Genomic DNA, 23296 nt, shown 5'->3' on the forward strand with positions numbered 1-23296 from the left:
CATTTTTATCTTGCCATTGTTGCACCGTAATTGTGCGAGAGTCAGTAACGTAACTAGAGGGGGGCGGGCCCTGGTGCGTGACGCGCAGCCGCCCCCCGTACGCCATTTTTGGACCGCATTTGAGTGGCGTGCCCCTGCTCCCCTGGTAGTTCCACCACTGGCGAGAGTAATGGTAAAAACCCCAGCTCCAACAACAATATTGTAGCTGCATTTGGGTGTGTAAAAACTGCCCCAAAACCTGAGGTAGAGGTTGCAACCTGTACTAAACATACAATACAAGTTGGCAACCATGGGAATTTAGTTGCAGGTCCTGTCAAGAGTCGGCAGCACGCCACTAGAACCCATTACCACTTTCCCATGTTTGAATTTGCCGCTCACGAATAGGTAAGCCGCAGTGGAGCGGTCACATGGTAGCGTCACATGACCGTGACGTCAGGTCCTTTTCTAGAATAGGAACTAGCCGCTACCATTATTCTTTTCCTGCCAAAAGCATGGCGGATGCACCTTTATACAGCGACGCAAGAATTAATAAAGACACATGCGGTCTTTGGCGGAAAATTCTGGCAAATCCTTGGAAATGCCTTGCGCCTTCTGCAGTCAAAATAATTGTCATTACGATCGATGCCGCTAACCAGCCAATCATCCTCCACTTCCTCGCTCACTAGAGCAACCCGCCCCTTTCCTGCTCTACCAGACTCTCCTAATGGGAGGCGGTCCGAAGTTCTGACCAATCAATTGGACAGACACGTGCTTTAGCCAATCAGCATAGCTTTCACAGGCGGGACTTTTCGCTGTCCCATGAGCTGTGAGCTTTCGGTGTCTCTGTGTCAAGCCGGTGCATGGTCATTCTCCAGCTGCCGTCATGATGCAAATGCTGGCCGAGTTGTCCGTAGAAAGTCAGATTTTCTACTCGGTGCTATTCTTTTCATGGATCGTATACACATGGGAGGCTTACCTTTCTAATAGACAGGTGAGTAACTGTGTTAGTTGGCTCGAGTAGAATTGGCACTAGAGGAGGCCTCATAGTTGGAGAGGGCGGTGATCAAGGCAGTGTGACATGAGGGCAGGTCTGGACTGTGAATAAAAATAGGCCCTGGCATTTCAGGTACCCAGAGGCCCCAACAGGCAACATAGAGGCCCAAACAGCCCCCACCACCCCACTAAATACTGACTTTCTATGGCATTTTACTGCAGCCCCTCTGGCATCTGCCAGAACCCACAGATTGCCAGTCTAGGCCTGCATGCTGGAATGGATTACTTGCACAATAGATGACAATACATCATTTTACAATCGAGATGCTTCCATGGCTGAAAAAATGTTCTGTAAATGGCATAGTTTAGTCTAAAAACAATATCGATTTTCAAAGTGGGTAAAAGTTGTCGTTCTAGTCGATCGCTCATATACTTTAAAGCAGGAGTGCCCAAGAGGTATCAGGATCTGCCACTAAATCTGCAACTGGTTATCAGTAGGTATAGCAACGTTTACAAACAATTCCATTAGACTGCAATCCTCTTAACTTCAAATTATGTCTATTTATCAAGCACACGAGCAAGAGTTGTTTGAAAACATCTCGCAATGTAATATTGTTCCTTAAACTGTTATTGCATTGCGAATTTTAATTGCGCGCTTTTAAGAAGTGCTTGAAGGTGTCGTAATCTTTTGGAGTGAACAACTTTTTTTCAGTATGAAGTTCTATTACATTCACATTTGGCACAAACTATAAAATTTGCAAAGTGTCTTCAACTGCTGGGAGAGGTTAATAAACAGTTTCCAGGTTCACAGAAGCTATATTAAATTTGTGCAAAGGCATAACTTTTCACAATGAGAATAGTGTTTCCGTTACAGACTTTTATTTACATGCCTCCGCTTATAGGTAAAGCTATTATGATATTGATTTGCCAGGTGAAGTGTTGTGGCATCCTTTGCTTAATTGAGCAGTCAGGATAGACTGGCAGCCTAAATTCTGATTGGCTGGAATCTGTGCCTCTGATAAGAAGTCTCCTAAGGATATTTTTTTATTCTGCCATTTTGTTAATTAGCTATGAAAGTGAATATATCCTATATCCTCTGATGCATGAACCTCAGATAAAAAAAAAAAAACCACATACACATGAGCCCATTCACTGGGCTATGACCCTGCTCTGTCTTTCTCGTGTTTTCCATCTGCAATCAGATGAAATGGGCCCCTCCTGACTCCTACCTTTTTTTCCTTTCTCCTATCAGCCCCTCTTTACTTAATGTCCACACAGAACCACAGATACATCAAATAAGCTGATGCATAAGTCTGACAGACTCACCTATGCTACTGTTTGGTTATCCAAGTACATGATGTGCTGGTAAAGCCTGAAAGTAGGTTTGAGAATCTATGCTGAAAACCATTTAATCCTTTCAGTGCTAGTTATATTGTTTCGCTAAATTCAACCCAAATGCATTATCTCTTATTTAGAAAACCATTAAACTGGAGGGTAGAGTTCAGTCCTCTAGGAGCCAGGCACCCCAATTCAAATGTCCAGAATGCTTCTTTTTGTAGTAGAATCTAATTGACATCTCCACCCCTGCGTGGAGCTTTCACAAAATCAATGGGCATGCACTTAAATGAGGCGATCGGGTGCTTTGCTTTCAGCCAATGTTATGCAATAGGCTGTTTCAATATATCCTGTTTTACCTTCTTATTAAAATAATTTATTATCATAATTTGAATCCAATGCCGCCCGTATCGTTGACCGATGCATGCTAATCCTATCTCTCAACTGCCTTGTGGTCATGCCGCAATACAACAACCCACATGGGCATTTGATGATATAAATAACGAAAAAATGAAATTGGTCCCAAAGTATTAATGTGTTACACATGACACAGTTATTACATTTGAACACTCCTGATTTCATCATAAGGTTTTTTGTTCTTTTTGTATATGAATTCTTTTCCGAGCACAGGGGCAGCTACAAGGTGCTGTCCATTAATGCATTTATATATATATATATATATATATATATATATTTATATATATCTATATCCACCGTTCAAGCCCGCACATGTCATTAGCCGGGGGCTGTGTATAGATTGTAGAATCCAGTGCTCCAAATGTTACACGCACACCGTATCAAATATCTTTCATAATTTATTAGAAAGTAAAATAATGGATTCTGTGCATCCCTAAAATACACTCATTAATTAGACTACTAGATGGGTTTTGAAGCAAAATGGTTCCCCTAAATTCCTTCTCACAGTGCAACTGGAAACAATGTGCAAGCCATCCTTACTGGAAATAATGTTAGGGTGAAATATTTGTATTGTGCATTACTTAAACATGTGAATAATAAGCATGAGATGTATAAGCCCTCATCTCTAAAATGGGAAACGGAAGATAATATTTTCATTTATATTTTCAGAGAAAGATTTATCGTACCACAACACATGTACCGGCTGAACTAGGAAACATTATGGATGCAGAGACATTTGAAAAGTCTCGCCTGTATCAACTGGATAAAAGTACCTTCAGCTTTTGGTCAGGATTGTATTCTGAGGCAGAAGGCACGGTATGTAATAAACAATATTCAGCAATAATCATTCATTCTTCGTATTTAAAAGGAAAATATACTGCACTTTCTCACCTGAACCAATTCAGTTCATGCATACAGATTGTCTAACTTGCCAGAAATAAATGGGTAAATGTATATATATTTTTTCATACAAACACAACTGATATCCACTGTTTGAAAACAAACAAAAACATCCTATGTAAGTAATGCCTTGCCCCTGAATCTAAGGGGTTATTTCCCCAACCCCCATTACATATCCCTCGCCTTGTTTCAAGTAAAAGTGATGCACAATGAAAGTTCTGCCTGCTTTTCTGAGCACAGCTGCGCTCCCAACCTGCCTTTTTAAAATTGCCATGGGATTCCAAGAATGTTTCTGTGATCCATGTGATCATTTCTTTTTAAAGGGGATGTTCATTTTCGGACAAATGTCTGAAAGTGAACAACCTGTGCCATTACAAACATTTCCAGGTTTGAAAGTTTTTGAAAATGAAGTGTTACCAAGATATTCTGCAGCTCCTCTTTGCCAGTCAAAAAGAAATCTCTGATTTCCCCCCCCCAGCTGGGAGGTCACCGACCCCCTGCTTACAACGGTGGACTCTGCCAACAGGATGACAGAGTAGTACTATCGGGGTAAGTTTGGTATGGTACTGCACAAGCCCATTTAATTTGGATGTCAGTGATCTGAAAATATCAAATCTTTTTTTGGTGCAGAGATAAAACAATTATTTAAAATTATTTAAAATTCAGTAATAAAAACTTTCGTAATGTTTTCAAAAAGAGAGGAAAGATATGTACCATATACTACTATAACATTTCCTTTCAGACAAGCCAATTCCATTCCTCCTCCTTTCACTTCAATGCAACCAAGTAACATAAACCTTACAAGTGCCTTTCACTTACGACTAATTTTTTCCCACCCTACCTCTTACACCTCAGTTTGGCAAACTGCATCAGTTTTATACACGATTAATAAATAAGTTTGCTAGTTTCTAGTGCATGAATTATAAACTATAGAAATCTAATTATATCCATACAAAAGCCTTTTAGCTGGGCAATAATTTACCTGATCAAATTTTGTTAGACAAGGAACAGATATTGATGTAGCTCCTACATAGAAACAATTTATTGGTCTTCGTGGAAGAAAAATGTAGGGCAAACATAAGGGCAGTTTGAAGATTATCACCTTTGAAAGGTATATGTTTTGATGCATTTGTTCATGTCAAAAGCTGATTGGTCAGATAGACCCCCCCCCCCACAGATTACCTCTCTGATCCCAGGAAAGCTTTGTTGAATTACATGTGGTAATATTAAAGGAGAACTAAAGCCTAAATAGGGCAGAAATGTACTTTATGTTTTAGGCTTCTGTACATACTTCTGTATATAAAGTATATTTTAAGTGGGTCCCTAAGCTCAGGTAACTGACGGCAGCACAGAGCATGTGCATTGATCCAGCTGAAAAGAAGATGGGGAGCTAATGGGGGATCCCAGTCAGGTTGGCAAAACAGTCAGGTTTAGGAACTTCAACTAACAATTACTTACAAAAACAAAACTCTCTGCAAAACACATCAGCATGACCTATAGGTAATTGTTAATGTACATTCATATTTTAAAAAGTAGTTTTTTTTAGTGTCAGTATCACTTCAACACACACCCACACACACTTACTTGTCCATCTTGTGTACATCCTGTGATATACAGCAGGAGTATATCTATTTATGGTTTGTACTAACCACTTTTTGTATTATTCCAAAATTACCAGTAGCATTGAACTTTGTATTGTATGTTAGAGACCTTTATTTTCTGTTTGTAATCTTTTGTCATTGGGAATTTATTGAATCTCCACAGATTTGCTAGTTGGCTTCAGTTAAAGTAATACTGGTCTAAAGCTGTTTAGTTTATTAAAATGCAGTATATATAATATATGGGTTGAAAATATTATGCTTGGATGTAACTACTTTCTTATTTATCTTTAGCTTATCCTTCTGCTAGGAGGAATACCATTCCTGTGGAATGTTGCTGAGCAAGTGTTGTATCGTGCTGGCTTCAGTGCAGAATATGAGGTAAGTATGTTTATCCCTAAACAAAACAGATGTCAATTTGTATTCAGTTAATATAAATCTGTATTGTATGGATTGTTTGGAGTTACAGTATATAACCATTTACTAGTGAAATAATCATTGGTGTTGTTATACAGTGATAAATCAGATTGAAATACTACTTTTTATAGAACTTTTTGTAAAACCTTTGTATGCACTTGTGTTCAGCTTGAGCCCCACAGTCGGGGCTTGTGTTTGAAACGGCCTATTAATGGAAAGTTGATGTTATCTGTTAAAAACTATGTTAATGCTCTTGTCTCCTTCTTCTGAATTGCTGACTATACCAGTGGATTTTTGTACAGTACAACGTACAGAAGGCAGCACAATTGTATACTTTACAATTAGCTTTTTGTATCCATGCTACTCGAGTAACCCAGTTCTTTACTGTTTACTGTGGAAATACATATATTTGATTTTTTTTTCCAATTGCTTCTTTTAGATTATTCATTCATTGGTGTTTTTGCTGCTTGCCACATTGTTTAGTACATTTACTGGCCTTCCATGGAGTCTCTACAATACCTTCGTCATAGAAGAACGTCATGGGTTCAACCAGCAGGTATTGTTTTGTTAATATCTTATGTTAACATGTTTTTTGTTAAATCCAGGGGAAATTTTATAAATTGTACATCTCCTTTAAATTGTGTGCAGCAGCCTCACGGACTCTGTGTGTGTGTGTATATACATATATATATATATATATATATATATATATATATATATATATATATATATATATATATATATATTATATATATATTATATATATATATATATATATATATATATATATATATATTATATATATATTATATATATATATATATATATATATATATTATATAATATATATATATATATATTATATATATATTATATATATATATATATATTATATAATATATATATATATATATTATTATATATATTTATATATATATATATATAAAAAGTTAGTACATTTGTAATGGAGACTTCCCTTAGTGCAGCTGCTATTCAGGGGCACAGTTATTCATGTTTTCATTGATGATGACAACTTGTAAGAAATTCAGCAATCTTTTAAAAAAAAATAGTTTGATTGCTTTATAATGAGAAATATTATAGTTATAAAATTAAATTGCTGAAGCTGTCCCACAACATATTGTTATCTTAGCTCTACGCAATTAAGTAATATCAACCTGGGTGTTTTAACTCTACCCATAGTCTTTGAGCATATAGATATGCTCAGAGCATTTGTTTAACCACCAATATGCTCTCAGTGGACACCATCGCTGAGCTAAGGCTCCACACTTGTTTGAGCTACGACAGCTCTCTGTGAGGAGCTATTTATGAAAATTTGTCTTGATATAATTAACAATATTATAGCTTGTTAACTGATAGAATTGCTATACGTGAGAAAAAGGACTCCTGCGTCATTGTGATATTATAACTTCTATTTTCTTTATGCACAGACTCTGGGCTTTTTCTTTAAAGATGCTGTAAAGAAGATCTTGGTTACACAATGTATTCTCCTCCCAGTTGCATCTCTTCTGCTGTACATCATCAAAATGGGTGGTGATTACTTCTTCATCTATGCTTGGCTCTTTACATTAGTGGTTTCTCTGGTGAGAAAACTTAGGTTATTATATAGATACACAAAAGTATGTTTTGACGTATTGATGTAGTTCTTGCTCACAGTTTCATCACATGTATTTTCCTACAGGTCCTTGTAACAATATATGCAGATTATATTGCACCTTTATTTGATAAGTTTACACCACTGCCAGAAGGAGATTTAAAAGAAGCAATTGAAAACATGGCGAAAAGCATTGACTTTCCCCTGACCAAAGTATATGTTGTTGAAGGTAAACGTCCACTATTGTTTCTCTGCACCAGTAATGTGGCCTACCCTCGACCCCCTCCTTTGCTTTAAAGTAAGAGTTGCATCAGTTAGGCCATCTCAGAAGGCAGTCAGGAATGCTGGATTGGTCCTGGCAACAAAGGATACATGGTAAAAATAAAATATGCAAATTATAAACTTAGAGATACCGACATAAGAAAATAAACTTTTTTTATTATCTATCATAACATTGTCTTTGAATGCTATTTATAATTTTGCCATAAAAGTATTTGCCTGATGCTTTTACATTGCCTTTCTTACTACCCTGTTCCTCTATGAGGGGGCTGCCATATTTGTGCAGCAGTAGTCCGTTAGCATTAGAAACTTTAACCGATAGGTTAAGAAGAGACAGTCAGGTTGGCAAAACAGTCAGGTTTAGAAACTTCAAATAACAATTACTTACAAAAGCAGAACTATCAGCGAAAAATGATCAACATGACCTATAGGTAACTTTTAATGTAGTGTAAGTATCACTTTATGGGTGGAGATTAAGGGAGAAGGAAATGATAGCATTAAACTGTTATAACAGAAAAATATCAGAGCTTTTCTGAGGCAAAAAAATTAATCCGCTCCGTGAAGGGAAATAAAATAATATTGTGTTAAAATTAATAATTGTTTTTTAATAAACACAAATAATTGTTTTTTAATAAACACAAATAATTGTTTGCCTTGTGTTGTTGTGCAGGCTCAAAGCGTTCCTCACATAGCAATGCATACTTCTATGGTTTCTTCAAGAACAAACGGATTGTTTTATTTGATACCCTTCTGGAGGACTACTCCCCACTGAACAAGGAAGGCACGGACGACACATCAGGAAACGAGAACACTGAACTAAAATCAAAAGTCAAAGTAAGGGGGCTAATTTGATAGTTCTGAGATGAATGCTATGTGTGGCATACAGGGGTGTTCCTGGCATTAAAGCCGCCTTAGGCAGTGTTCGCAATGCTGCCCCCCCCCACACACTTACCTTCACATCGCTGGTGGGGGGGTCCAGGGGGGTAGCAACATTAGCACAGAGAGCGAAATTCCACTTTCTGCTTTAGGAAAGCAGAATTTCTAGTTTAATAACTGGAAATTGGTCTCTCAAAGTTACCAGGAGCTGCTTTTTCCCACCCCTGGTTCTGGGAAACTGCCGTCTGAGGCAAGGTTTTCACCCCTAGTGGCATAGAATAGCCAGTTGAGAAAAGCTTTGTTCCTGCCTACTTTGATTAACAAAGTTCTTTCAGACCATTTGAAATAATGTTTACTGTTTATAACTAAAGCACAAAAATGAGTGATCGTGATATCTTATTGAAAAGGGTGGGGGCTAGTTCACCTCTAAAACTATATATGACTTCTTTATGTCATGGCCAAACACTATTGTTTCTACCCCACCTCAAGCAGAATCTTAACAAGAAGCAAGGCTGCAACAATCAAGAGGTTCTCGCTGTGCTGGGCCATGAGCTGGGACACTGGAAACTGGGACATACAGTCAAGAATATAGTTATTAGCCAGGTATGTTTATTGCGTGAACAGAGAATGTTTAAATTGTGTTTTATTATAGTATGTGGAAGAAAATCTAACTTTTAAGCAACTAATAACTATTCAAAGCATGACATATCTCTATTCTAGAGACCCAACCTGCAGGCACTTGCCTCCCTTTGTCCTCATCAGAGCCCTTATAAGTTTAGTGTAACTGAGCCAATCCTAGATTCAGCAGTGCTTGCACAGAGACAACCTGAAAGGTCCATTATTGCACCATTTTATTTAGAATTTGTCTTTTGGGAAATATTTAAATATGAATCTATAATTATTTTCCCCTAGTTTATATGAAGGTGTAAGCTTGACTTTAAGCTGTATAAGGTCGTTTTCACTCAGGCGAAATGCCCAGTTTGCCTTGTTGTCTGCCATAGTCCTCCTATTGTGTTATAATCCCCTATCAAGAAGGTAGGACCTGGAAAGCAATAAAGGGGGTGGCAAAGCATAAAGGTGCCTGTAGTCAGGAAAGACCCAGGGTTTTCTAATTCTACTGTAAAATGTTGCAAGTATATGTAATCCTTTGTACTAAGTACTGCAAGAGATTGAACCTCTTCTAGTCAGAGTTAAGTATTGAGTGTTTCCATAGACTGTCAAAAAGTGTTCTGTTGGCTCTTTTTTAGGTCGGTAAGCAGTAGGGCTCTTCATCCCTTGTGCTAATGTTTTTACTAATCCAGTTTCTTCTGTCATTACAACTGTGGACAAACTGTGGAAGAAATTATAAAGTGCTTTATAGTAAAATAATTAAGAACAATTAGCAACTCGCTTTCTTCCTCTTTAATAAAAAAAATGCCCCCCCTGAGTACCATAGTGCTAGTAAATGTGATAGGGATTTTAGATTGTAAGCTCCATTCAGAAAGGAGGTGGTTAAAATTATGAAAATGTGTGAAGAAAATTCTAATACTAAACGCCACAAAATATTTAAGAGGGAAATTGTTTCTATTTAAACTGTTTAGGATAATTTATTAATGTTTGTTTCTTTCCCACAGGTGAACTCTTTTCTGTGTTTTTTCCTTTTTGCTGTGCTAATTGGTCGTAAAGAACTGTTTGAAGCATTTGGATTTCACAACACTCAGCCGACCCTTATAGGCCTAATGATCATTTTTCAGTTTATCTTCTCTCCTTATAATGAGGTAAGATACTTATGTTGGAAATAGGTGATTGACATTGTCTCAGATTCTTGATAAAGGGTGGTTGTGGCAGAAACATGTTGCAACACAAGGCTTAAACCCTGCTGTTTTGTGTGCTCCTTTCCTATTGGATTATTGTTGTTGCCATGTATTGCTAATGTTTGAAACAAGGAGAGGAAGCTGTTTCACCAGTTGTCTGAAAGGAATAAGGAATACAGGTATTTGCCATACGAGTGACAGTGATTACATTGCTTGATATTCCTGTTGCAATGATTTATAAGCTAGTCTTATTTCTGGGCTGGAATTACCCATACAATAAATACGTAAGAAAAAATGTTAAATATACAGAAGGTATAAACATATTTAGCCTATGTGTTTACTGCAATATTTATACATAAAAATAAACTACAGTGTATTAGTGTTTTAAATAAAGGGCAGCTAAAGCACTTAGAAAACAACTTTTAGTGTATTGTTAGCTATACTTTCCAAGCGTTAGTCATATGACAGGTTATTAAACTGTTTTCGCAATCCTCTGTGTACCACAGTTACCCCTGCTCATGCCATCAGAACTTTGTTTTAGTAGAGAGAGCAACTTTACCAGACCCCTGGGATAAACTGGGTTGTCCACTATGAAGCACCATAGGGGGGATTTTGCATTTCAGATTGTTGATTTGTTTTTTTGTTTTGTTTTTGCAGGTTCTTTCCTTCTGCCTAACGGTATTAAGCCGAAGATTTGAATTTCAGGCTGATGCATTTGCCAGGAATCTTGGAAAAGCAAAAGACTTGTATTCTGCTCTTATTAAATTAAATAAGGATAATTTGGGCTTTCCTGTATCAGACTGGCTATTTTCAATGTGGCATTATTCCCACCCCCCTTTACTTGAAAGACTGCAAGCCTTGAAAGTGGACAAGCAAAACTGATAGTATTAATGAAGGTTTAAAGTGTTTTCATCTGGAAGAAAATACTGCTGATTAATCCTTTTTTTTTTTTGTTTTATGGTTCATTCCATGGAGTAGAACAGCATTTAATAAATACTAGTATATTAGCCTTTGAATGAAAAACACTTTTAAAGACCTAGGAAGGAAAGTAAACTTGTACATGACTTTTTTCTAAACAAAAAAGCAGAGGGTTTTAATTAAAGGAAAATTATTTTGTACCATGGAGTCTTATTTTCCCTTTTTTATATACTGAAATCTTCAGTGTCAAGAAGTATGATTTGTAAACTGTTGTATGAGGTTCGCCTTATTGTTTCTTCCTGTGACTGTAAACAGGCATGTTTTATTGTGCTTAATTTAGTGTGGTAACTCTTTTATGTGTAACAGTGTGCAAGCCTTAAGTGTTCTCTTTAGATGAAGTGTTATCCAAAGAGGAATGAAAAAAGTCAATAGATATGAACAGAATTTCTTCTTGCTCTGTCGTTGGATAAGTTATTTTGCATTGAACCTCAAAGAAATCTTTGTTTTGCGTTTTGTCTGTCAATAAAGCACGTTTTGCTTTCATACAAATATGTAATATAATGATTTCAAATAATTCTGGGTTTATAGATAGTAAATTTGCAAAGCTAAAATATTGTATGACAAAAGGAATAAAATCATTTTCAAGCGTTCGACTTTTAACAAAACGTGCAGCTTTTCAGTTGTTTTATTACATTCTTTAAAAATCCATATACTTATCAGTCATGTAATATTTCAAGTTTCCATGAGAACAATGTGTTCTAGATACCCTGGGTCTCATTAAAAATAATAATATAATCATAGTTGCAGTTTATTTTTCAGCCTTACAAATTATGTTGCAGTATAAATCTACCAAGAACTTTGTACTTGTTTAAAAGAAACCATTATCAATTGTTATTTATCAGACTTAAGCTGCATCCACACACACTTTTCAGCTTCCTTGGCCTTCTGTTACTGGTTGGCAGATATATTCATAAAAGTTTATTTCTCTACGTGACTATAGACATTGAGATAATTTAAGATGCTAGCAGTATTTTTTTACCTTTGAAAATGCTTGTGTCAAGCACCATGGCGACCCTAGTACTTACTTTCCACTTCTTTAATAAATGCACAGGCCCAGGGTACTGGTTTCTAGGTACCTCAATCTTTTCCTAGCAGAGTGCAATTACAGTAAAGAGCTTATTCTGAGATTCCTGTTTTGTACATGCACCTTACAAGAATTGACTCATAGGACAACTGGGAAGAAGAAAATGGTGGTGTGGCACTTGGTAACATGCTGGTGTTGAAGAGGAGAGCGCTTGAAAGATTGAAAGTTAGCAATTAAATCACTGGGGGATGCATAACAAAGCAATACGCCAATGATTTTAACTTTTCTTCTCCTATAATTGTGCTGTTTGATTTTTTTTGCTTATCATCTTACCTCCATCAAAAAGTGTACTTGCTGAGTCGCTTATCTTTACTTCCCATCTCGAAGGGTTTACAGGATGTCCTAGACATGTCTCAAAACATGCCTATCGTCTGGAACAGGTGGCCTAGAAGGTTTTAGACGAGGATATTTGGACTAAGAGTAAACAAGGACTTAAACCTCTGGCCAGATCTGAATCCTTTGGAAAACCTCTTTTAAGGGAATAAAAGGGCACCAGGGGAGGAATGGTTTTAAAGTGCTTATGCACGACTTTTGTAGTATGTGAGTGTTTCCCGCTGAGAATAAATCTTAGCTGATTTTTCTACCCTATTAGCCTAAATGGCATTCCTTCATTGCTAATGAAATTGGTTGCCTGACAACAGTAAATAACAATTATGATAGAGCCATGGTACAAAGCCCATAGGTGGTACATTTTGGAATTAAGGGGCAGATTTATTAAGGGTGAAATTGAAAATTTTAATTTTTTTTATGATCAAAACTCTCAAATTTGACTTGTGAATTATCCAAACTCGATTCGAATTTAAATTGAATTTTGAGATTTATCAAACTCTGGTCCTTTAAAAATTGGAATTTGACTATTCGCCACTTGCTGAGTTCATGTATAAGTCAATGGGAGAGTTCCAGGGACCAATTTGGACGTTACTAGCCTTCCTGACATTCAAGTTTTTTACGGAGCGTTTAGTCGAATTCGATTCGAGTTTTCGAGTCGGTAAAATTTGTGAGAGTTTTAGATATTCGATTTTTTTCTTAAATAACCCCCAATCAAAATTCGAGTATATTCAAATTTATTAGAGTTAAAAAAAACTCACATGAATTCGAAATTCAACCTTTGATAAATGCGAGCCTCCCAGTCTTGGTTATAGTCATCATTTAGGGGTATAAAGCTTGCTCTTACAGAAATGTTTCTCAATTCCTGTATTTGTATGCATTGCAAAACCATATAGTTTCCGAACATTTCAAAATGGGTAAATAGCATTAGTACATGTATTAAATGTTAATAACAGTAAAATAATCCTTTAAAACCTTGTATATTTTGAAGATCCCAAAGAATTTACAGTGGTGTGAAAAACTATTTGCCCCCTTCCTGATTTCTTATTCTTTTGCATGTTTGTCACACAAAATGTTTCTGATCATCAAACACATTTAACTATTAGTCAAAGATAACACAAGTAAACACAAAATGCAGTTTTTAAATGAGGGTTTTTATTATTTAGGGAGAAAAGAAATCCAAACCTGTGTGAAAAAGTAATTGCCCCCTGAACCTAATAACTGGTTGGGCCACCCTTAGCAGCAATAACTGCAATCAAGCGTTTGCGATAACTTGCAACGAGTCTTTTACAGCGCTCTTGAGGAATTTTGGCCCACTCATCTTTGCAGAATTGTTGTAATTCAGCTTTATTTGAGGGTTTTCTAGCATGAACCGCCTTTTTAAGGTCATGCCACAACATCTCAATAGGATTCAGGTCAGGACTTTGACTAGGCCACTCCAAAGTCTTCATTTTGTTTTTCTTCAGCCATTCAGAGGTGGATTTGCTGGTGTGTTTTGGGTCATTGTCCTGCTGCAGCACCCAAGATCGCTTCAGCTTGAGTTGACGAACAGATGGCCGGACATTCTCCTTCAGGATTTGTTGGTAGACAGTAGAATTCATGGTTCCATCTATCACAGCAAGTCTTCCAGGTCCTGAAGCAGCAAAACAACCCCAGACCATCACACTACCACCACCATATTTTACTGTTGGTATGATGTTCTTTTTCTGAAATGCTGTGTTACTTTTACGCCAGATGTAACGGGACGCGCACCTTCCAAAAAGTTCAACTTTTGTCTCGTCAGTCCACAATGTATTTTCCCAAAAGTCTTGGCAATCATTGAGATGTTTTTTAGCAAAATTGAGACGAGCCTTAATGTTCTTTTTGCTTAAAAGTGGTTTGCGCCTTGGAAATCTGCCATGCAGGCTGTTTTTGCCCAGTCTCTTTCTTATGGTGGAGTCGTGAACACTGACCTTAATTGAGGCAAGTGAGGCCTGCAGTTCTTTAGATGTTGTCCTGGGGTCTTTTGTGGCCTCTCGGATGAGTTGTCTCTGCGCTCTTGGGGTAATTTTGGTCGGCCGGACATTCCTGGGAAGGTTCACCACTGTTCCATGTTTTTGCCATTTGTGGATAATGGCTCTCACTGTGGTTCGCTGGAGTCCCAAAGCTTTAGAAATGGCTTTATAACCTTTGAAATTGAACTCAGGTGTGATAAACCACAGTTAAGTTATTTTTTAACAAGGGGGGCAATCACTTTTTCACACAGGCCCATGTAGATTTGGAGTTTTTTTCTCCCTTAATAACGTAAACCTTCATTTAAAAACTGCATTTTGTGTTCAATTATGTTATCTTTAACTAATAGTTAACGGTTTTTGATGAGCAGAAACATTTAAGTGTGACAAACATGCAAAAGAATAAGAAATCAGGAAGGGGGCAAATAGTTTTTCACACCACTGTAAAATGGGCCAATATGTCTTTGTACACAAAAGCGGCAAGCCACACATCTTTATACCTCCAAATATTTAAAAGTCTAAATCTGAGACAAATGGATACACACCAAAACCTGCTCTATGAATGTCTAAATGTTGTGGAGGCTCCTGGGTATGAAAAAAATGCATTATTCACCAAGCATACTATGGACCATCACTGGTGATATGTATCTTCACAGAGCTCCCAAAGTGGCAATAGAGCCATTAGTGTTAGTGCTTGACTACTAACAGAGGCAATCTATGTAATGTGTTTGTTCAAAAATCAGGCCCTTTAGGCATTGGCATTAAAAACAGTTTTAAATGTCCTTGTTATGAATTGTATTCCTCCTAGCTGTTCTGGATGCCGAGGCACAATGCAATAGTCTTTTTGTTTACCCTATTTTATTCTTCTCTCCTGTTCTCTATTACACTCTCTGATGCCTCCACCTTCTTCATCAATATAAAAGCTCTCCAGTGTCGGACTGGGCCGACAGGACACTGGGCCCGTACCTGCTCCCCAGAATAAATGAACCTGTGCTGCAGAGCGACGTGTTTGCACATGCGTGCATTGCGATATATATGGACGGTGGGCCAGGAATAGGGGGTCAGGAGGGGCCCCCGGGCATACCTCCCAACTGTCCCATTTTGAGCGGGACAGTCCCGCTTTTGACAGCTCAACCCGCTGTCACGGATTTGTACTGATAAGTCCCGGGTTTCTCTTTGATCTGATGCACTGAACCCCCAGAAACAGATACAAAGTTTGTAACTTAATTGCGTCTTGGCAGACAGCCCAGAATAGATACTTGACATACCTTTGTGACAGTTTGATAAGATAAGAAGTTAGACTCACAGCTTAAAGGGCAATTCACCTTCATTTGCAAAACTGTAATAACATATAAAAGCCACAGTGTTCAAACTTTCATAAACTGCTAAATTATGTAAAATGAACATGGTAATTAGGGGGTGTGGCCACAAAAATGGGAGTAGTAAAAAAAAAAAGCGTTCTACTTGCGTGCCAAATCTTTTTGTCCTTCTTTCTGTTTCCTAAATGTTGGGAGGTATGCCCGGGGACTGCCAGGAGGGCCAATAAGTCTCCAGTCAGACCCTGTTGTACAATAAATAGGTTTTAGGATTCAAAAATCTTGCATTCCTGCTATGTCACAGAAATAATAATAAAAAAGTGGTTTCTGTGGTTCATTCCACAATCCCAGCACTGAAAATAACAGTAGCATTGAAAAAGAATGCCCTCCCCGTCGGGGACCCCGGTCTCCCGCGTGACAGGCGGGGATACTTACCACTATACTAACGAGGATTGGACAAAGAAAACTGACTTTTCATATCCCAACATGATATCCATTCAAATTAGCCACAAAAATTATAGTATTTTAGATTGTTCTTTCATTATTAATCCAAAAGATTATTAGTCATTTCACAAAATTCATGCTAATATAAATGAGTATGAACAAAACTGTATCTCCCCAACTTTCTTTCTGTGCCGATTTAAAAATAATATACACCTCGGCCACGGTGTTTATAAACGCCGCCTCATTGACTTCTTTGCGTCGTATTCCTGTATATAATTATTTACGGAGTCTTCTATAAAGACATTTCACAAACCTGTATAAAAATAATGACGCTTCCTAAGATTCACTTGGCTCTAGCGCGCCCCTAAGGACCATTTATTTGCGCTTTCGATTCTGTCTATACTGTATGTGTATGAGTAAATATACAATAGGCATGCTAGAGTCTGCAGTTTAGGGGTGGAATGGCGGCGCATTTGATTTCTGTTTCGCTGCGCACACGCCCGAAATAATTAGCCACGTTAAAGTACAGCGTCCTAAGCTTCAAGCTCATTTGAACTTCTGCCCGATTCAGGTACAGTTCAGCTATAACTTTATGGGGACATGAGAACTGACTCGCGATAAGTAGCTGTTGTGGCCAATCAGGAGACGCGGGCTCGTTGTGTCGTCATCTTAGTTCAGCCCCCTCAGGAACAGGAAGTAAAAGCTTTAGGAGGCGGAGGAATCGTGTGCGTCGGGGAGCGAGTGAAAACCCAATGACATTGCTATAGGTGAGTGTACGCGCTGTTGTGGGAACCTGTAGTTCTCATGTCAAGTTCCCCTATTTACCCAGTTTTGGACCTCCCTCCTACTGGTTTCCTGTCACCATACGTAGTTACCATTAAAAGTCAATGGGCTCCCTTTGGACGACCCCATTCTGGGGCAAAGTAGTAGTCTATTTTGATACTTTACCAGTCACCCTGCATATGTAACGTTTAGCCAAAGGGAACTCCCCTTGGGGAAGAATGGCAGTGACCACTAGACTAGTAATTATGTCTGTAAGGGATCATAAAGCTTTAAAAGGGTTGTTCGCCTTTAAATTAAGTTTTAGTATGATGTAGAGCAATAATCCCCAACCAGTAGCTCGTGATCAACATGTTGCTCTCCAATCCCTTGGTTTTTGCTCCCAGTGGCCTCAAACTAAGCACTTGTTTTTGCATTATTGACTTGGAGGCAAGTTTTTAAATAAATAATGAAGATAATAATAATGAAGATCAATTAAAAAGTTCCTGAGAAAAGGCCATAATGAGATATTTAAAAATAATTTAATGGTGAACCACCCGTTTAAAAGACTCTGTTACCCATAATATATCTGTTTTCACTTTGGCAGTAGCAATGCACTACTTATGCAGAGTAGTATATGGAAGCAGTACAAATCATGTGATTTAGTGCATGACAATAAACACCATGAAGGCCTGGAGACCTCTTATTTTAATTGGTTGGTGTAACCATCCTCACTGATCACATTGCTTGTGCAGCCTGCTGCCATTTAAAATTCATTCTGTGTGCAGTACTTCATGACATTTGGGGGAACATGTGACAGGTTATGTCTCAAACTGTTGAGTGTTTAAACTTATAATACTGTACTATTTCTCCTCCAAGCAAAAGAGGATTCATCTGCCACAGACTTGCATTTGTGGCCTACTTGTTTTTCCTATGACATTTATAAGAAAATAATTACCGTAGAATTCATCAATATAAAGCTCACACAGACGAGATTGATCAACCAGTTCCATAAATTTTTACAAAGCTGTCCAACCATTGCTGTGCGGGGCCGTTATCGACCATTTATGAGGTGTGATTAAACTGGGTTCCTACCTAAGGATGTTTTACTATTCTAAATAGAATTGTTGTTGGATAAAAACAAGTCTATTTTAACAATTTTGATAATCTCTATTGCTTGATGCCTTTAAGAATGGCTTGGATGATTTTTTGGACAGACATAATATCAAAGGCTATTGTGATACTAAACTCTATAGTTAGTATAGATATGGGTATATAGAATTTATGTGAAAGTAGGGAGGGGTGTGTGTATGGATGCTGGGTTTTCATTTGGTGGGGTTGAACTTGATGGACTTTGTCTTATTTCAACCCAATTTAACTATGTAACTATGATGAGTTAATTAGAAGTCACCGCTGAGTTCTCACCCCTTTTATTAAAGCACTTGACCTGCAGCCTTGTGCTTTTATATGGTTACAGAACTCCTCTGTAACTTCTAATATCCATATAAATTAAAGCAAGGAGTACACTATCCTCTGTGTAGAGTACCATATGGAAAAACAGGGATATTAGTGACTAAACCAGGTTTTGCTTATAAAATTAGCCTGGCTTTTAAAGTACGGCCAGTATACATGCAGTGCAGGGCGATTGTGCTTTAAAACCTAGCGGGCAAGCCTCACCTAATAAAGTATTCCATGAAAATGTATATTTTAGGAGTGAAACCTGCCACTTTTATCACATTGTTTATCAAATACTGAAATATAACACAATTTGAACCCAAACTTCACCTTCACTCAAAACATTGTGTTGGCATTCGTTTTAATAAGCTAGCCATCCTTGTTACTGGAAAATTAGCCCCGAGTTCCTTCTTGGGATGTCTACTGTTTATAGTGTACATATGAGGTTCTCCCTGCTTCTATACAGTACTGTATAAGATCTCATACACACCACCATCTGCGTTGTGTATGAAACTTGGATGAGCTCACCTTCCAATCTAGTTGTACGTGTACTTAAAGGAGAAACAAACCCGTACCCCCCTACCCTGCGTAGACCAACCTCCCTCCTCCCCCAAAGCCTAACTGGTACCCCCTGGGCGAATGCCCCTAATTTTTTACTTACCCCTCCGTGCTGATCTGGCCTTGGGAGTTCTTTTTTCGGTCTTCTTCAGAATCTGAGCAGATGAATGGAGGAAATTGAAAAATGGCTATATGGCACAGGTTAAATAGTGGATAACATATAACACCATTATGTTCTACAGAACTTATCTGCTTTGTAACCTAAGCTTTTTCTCCTTTGAATGGCTGCCCCCCATTGCTACACATCAGCTTATTTATATAAACAGTAGTGTTTCTGAAGCAAACACAGCAGTTTTAATAGCACAGGGCAACACTGCATTATAATTCCATATTTTGATCTTACTGTTCCTTTTAGTCCAACATGTTAGTATTATTTATGGTTTATTTAACTGCTATAACAATATAAATCAGAAAGGAGCTCAATGGTCAAATAAATCCATGTCTAAGACCTTTTAGACGAGTCATAGACGGAGCCACATTCAGTTTGCACTAATAATGATGAACAAAATGTATCTACTTTACCCTGTGAAGTTATGTATCCTATTGCTGTTAATAACACTCTCCATTTGTAATTAAATGCAGGGTCAATGTTTACAGCTGGCATAGTGCTGGGAGCAAATTTCAAGAAGCAAATTGTTTTGGAGGTGACTTTCCTATAAACTGTTTGCCATGTGGCCTGTTCTGTGGGCAGCAGCAAGGACCTATGCTCCTTACATTACTTTTCCTGTGGCATTTGTAGTAGGTGCAGTTGGTTACCAACTGGAATGGTTCATTCGTGGGACCCCAGGACATCCTGTGGAAGAACAGAGTATTCTAGAAAAAAGAGAGGAGAGGACTCTTCAAGAGACCATGGGAAAGGATGTTACACAGGTTATAAGTCTAAAGGAGAAACTCGAATTCACACCAAAAGCTGTACTGAACCGCAACCGGCAAGAGAAGAGTTAGGAATAGGTTTTTGGACCCCTTCAACTCATTTCTGATTTTACTTGCAACATAAAATGCATTAACTCTTGCTACTGAGACAATGTGAAAATAAGGCAATTGAATAAATTAATTCGTTCCGGTACTTATTAACTAAATAATTTTTTTCTCCATATCAGTTGGTTTTAAAATCAAAATGGAAGGCGTCATCTTTAAGATGTTTTCATATGAATTATTACACTTGGACCAACACAAACACGTTTTAAAGTCTCATCCATATGCATCCATTAAACATGTAATTGTAAAAATGAGTCTTATTTTATAGGGCATGCAAATGTTACAGTTATTGTAAAGTGGGATTGGATAATCACAGGTTTCTATTGTTTTCCCCAGAAAGTACTATTTCATACTGAGTAGAGAAATGTTGGAAAATGTTTACTGTTTATCTGTGTGACTATACCTACTTTACCCCCCCCCCCCCAAATAAAAATGTGCCAATGGGAATCCTGTTTCTAAAAATTCTGCATGGCAGTTGAAGCAATGTAAATGGACTACAAATACTATAACCGACACCCTGAGATTTAAAGGGGACCTGTCACCTACACATATAAAAGCTGTATAATAAGGATTCCTGTGAATACAGAAGTCAGTACAAGTTTCCCAGGTTTTTACTTTCCAGCATTTTTAACTACATGCATAATATATTTGGCAGTAAAAAATTTTTTGTTAGTTTTGTACTTCTTCTGCTGTACTTAGGAAAGGTAACAGTTTTACAGTGGTGTGAAAAACTATTTGCCCCCTTCCTGATTTCTTATTTTTTTGCATGTTTGTCACACTTAAATGTTTCTGATCATCAAACACATTTAACTATTAGTCAAAGATAACACAAGTAAACACAAAATGCAGTTTTTAAATGAGGGTTTTTATTATTTAGGGAGAAAAGAAATCCAAACCTGTGTGAAAAAGTAATTGCCCCCTGAACCTAATAACTGGTTGGGCCACCCTTAGCAGCAATAACTGCAATCAAGCGTTTGCGATAACTTGCAACGAGTCTTTTACAGCGCTCTGGAGGAATTTTGGCCCACTCATCTTTGCAGAATTGTTGTAATTCAGCTTTATTTGAGGGTTTTCTAGCATGAACCGCCTTTTTAAGGTCATGCCACAACATCTCAATAGGAATCAGGTCAGGACTTTGACTAGGCCACTCCAAAGTCTTCATTTTGTTTTTCTTCAGCCATTCAGAGGTGGATTTGCTGGTGTGTTTTGGGTCATTGTCCTGCTGCAGCACCCAAGATCGCTTCAGCTTGAGTTGACGAACAGATGGCCGGACATTCTCCTTCAGGATTTTTTGGTAGACAGTAGAATTCATGGTTCCATCTATCACAGCAAGTCTTCCAGGTCCTGAAGCAGCAAAACAACCCCAGACCATCACACTACCACCACCATATTTTACTGTTTGTATGATGTTCTTTTTCTGAAATGCGGTGTTACTTTTACGCCAGATGTAAAGGGACGCGCACCTTCCAAAAAGTTCAACTTTTGTCTCGTCGGTCCACAAGGTATTTTAGCATTGAGATGTTTTTTAGCAAAATTGAGACGAGCCTTAATGTTCTTTTTGCTTAAAAGTGGTTTGCGCCTTGGAAATCTGCCATGCAGGCCGTTTTTGCCCAGTCTCTTTCTTATGGTGGAGTCGTGAACCCTGACCTTAATTGAGGCAAGTGAGGCCTGCAGTTCTTTAGATGTTGTCCTGGGGTCTTTTGTGGCCTCTCGGATGAGTTGTCTCTGCGCTCTTGGGGTCATTTTGGTCGGCCGGCCACTCCTGGGAAGGTTCACCACTGTTCCATGTTTTTGCCATTTGTGGATAATGGCTCTCACTGTGGTTCGCTGGAGTCCCAAACTTTTAGAAATGGCTTTATAACCTTTGAAATTGAACTCAGGTGTGATAAACCACAGTTAAGTTATTTTTTAACAAGGGGGGCAATCACTTTTTCACACAGGCCCATGTAGATTTGGAGTTTTTTTTCTCCCTTAATAACGTAAACCTTCATTTAAAAACTGCATTTTGTGTTCAATTATGTTATCTTTGACTAATAGTTAACGGTTTTTGATGAGCAGAAACATTTAAGTGTGACAAACATGCAAAAGAATAAGAAATCAGGAAGGGGGCAAGTAGTTTTTCACACCACTGTAGCTCAGTTCTCTGTTAGTCAAAATTTTACAAGAAATGTTTTCCATTCTTTGAAATTTGTATTTAGACCACCAGATGGAACTATTGTAACATGATTCATGATTGTTGCACATCTTTAGCAAGTAGTTTTATAATCCCAAACATTTACAGTGAAATATAATAGGTATGAAACATCTCTAAACATAAATATTAAATACAGATAGGGGAAAAGGTTCAGTTTTAAATGAAGTGGGAGGTCTAGGCACCAATGTTATGATATGGGAAAATCGGTAGCGCAATAGGCTAGATGATTGTAAGCTTTCCTAATCAAGTACATTTTAAGAATTAGCTTGAAGCTGCAAAATGGTAGAATGTCTAATGGAAGAGGCAAGAGAATTCCAGTGATATAGTTGATTGCTAGAAGCAAAGACCAAGTAGATATATCTGCCATGGAGACAGATGTCTAGAAAGCATTTTTTGTTAAAGGGGTAATTTATAGCAGCACTGCAGGACAGGATACTGACTCTATAAACGGTTAAAATCTGATCTATTATTTGAAATATTTTTTTAAACTTTCCAAACCCCCTTGCTGAAGGCTCAGGGCGATGCATCTGAGCCTCTTCCATTACTTGGTGAGTTGCTACTTGATGTTGGACTGCCATTCTTTGTTTATCTCATTTTTTTTAAGCTTTACCTGTCGGTCACATACACATTAGTTGCTGGCAACTAAACATAAGTGTATTAAAGGGAAACTCTACCCAAACACTGCTTTTTTTTTAATGAAAGAAAGTTTATATCTAAGCACCTTTCTGATTCACATAATTTTAAAACTGCTGAAAGACTGAATTAAATTGTAAATTAAATTGCAATTAAAAGCAGTATTTTTTAATCTCTTTCAGTTGACTCGAAACAATGCAGCAGTGTAGGTCTGGTAATCATCTGACTTTTCAAACATTGACAACATTGTTTCAGGATACAAACACCCATAAAGATACTGCTTTTAACACCAACCTTACAGTAAATCCTTATGTTAAAGG

The 23296-nt window shown here is 37.7% G+C and overlaps 2 protein-coding genes across 3 annotated transcripts; both read left to right on the plus strand.

Moving 5' to 3' along the window:
* The first annotated feature begins 525 nt into the window (after positions 1–525).
* On the plus strand, positions 526–11662 carry zmpste24.L (zinc metallopeptidase STE24 L homeolog). Of its 2 annotated transcripts, none has more exons than XM_018245203.2 (10): positions 526–970; positions 3394–3540; positions 5517–5603; positions 6079–6195; positions 7088–7240; positions 7339–7480; positions 8201–8364; positions 8896–9009; positions 10020–10163; positions 10857–11660. In XM_018245203.2, the coding sequence occupies exons 1-10, from the start codon at positions 863–865 to the stop codon at positions 11079–11081; spliced, it is 1401 nt and encodes a 466-aa protein (XP_018100692.1). In that variant the 5' UTR covers positions 526–862; the 3' UTR covers positions 11082–11660.
* A 5389-nt stretch (positions 11663–17051) lies between these two features.
* On the plus strand, positions 17052–20596 carry smim12.L (small integral membrane protein 12 L homeolog). Its single transcript, NM_001094079.1, is given in 2 exon segments — positions 17052–17106; positions 19754–20596. A coding segment is annotated over 1 exon segment (276 nt). The 5' UTR covers positions 17052–17106; positions 19754–19840; the 3' UTR covers positions 20117–20596.
* Positions 20597–23296: the final 2700 nt, after the last annotated feature.

This window comes from Xenopus laevis, chromosome 2L (assembly GCF_017654675.1).
Source record: "Xenopus laevis strain J_2021 chromosome 2L, Xenopus_laevis_v10.1, whole genome shotgun sequence".
Lineage (NCBI taxonomy): Eukaryota > Metazoa > Chordata > Amphibia > Anura > Pipidae > Xenopus > Xenopus laevis.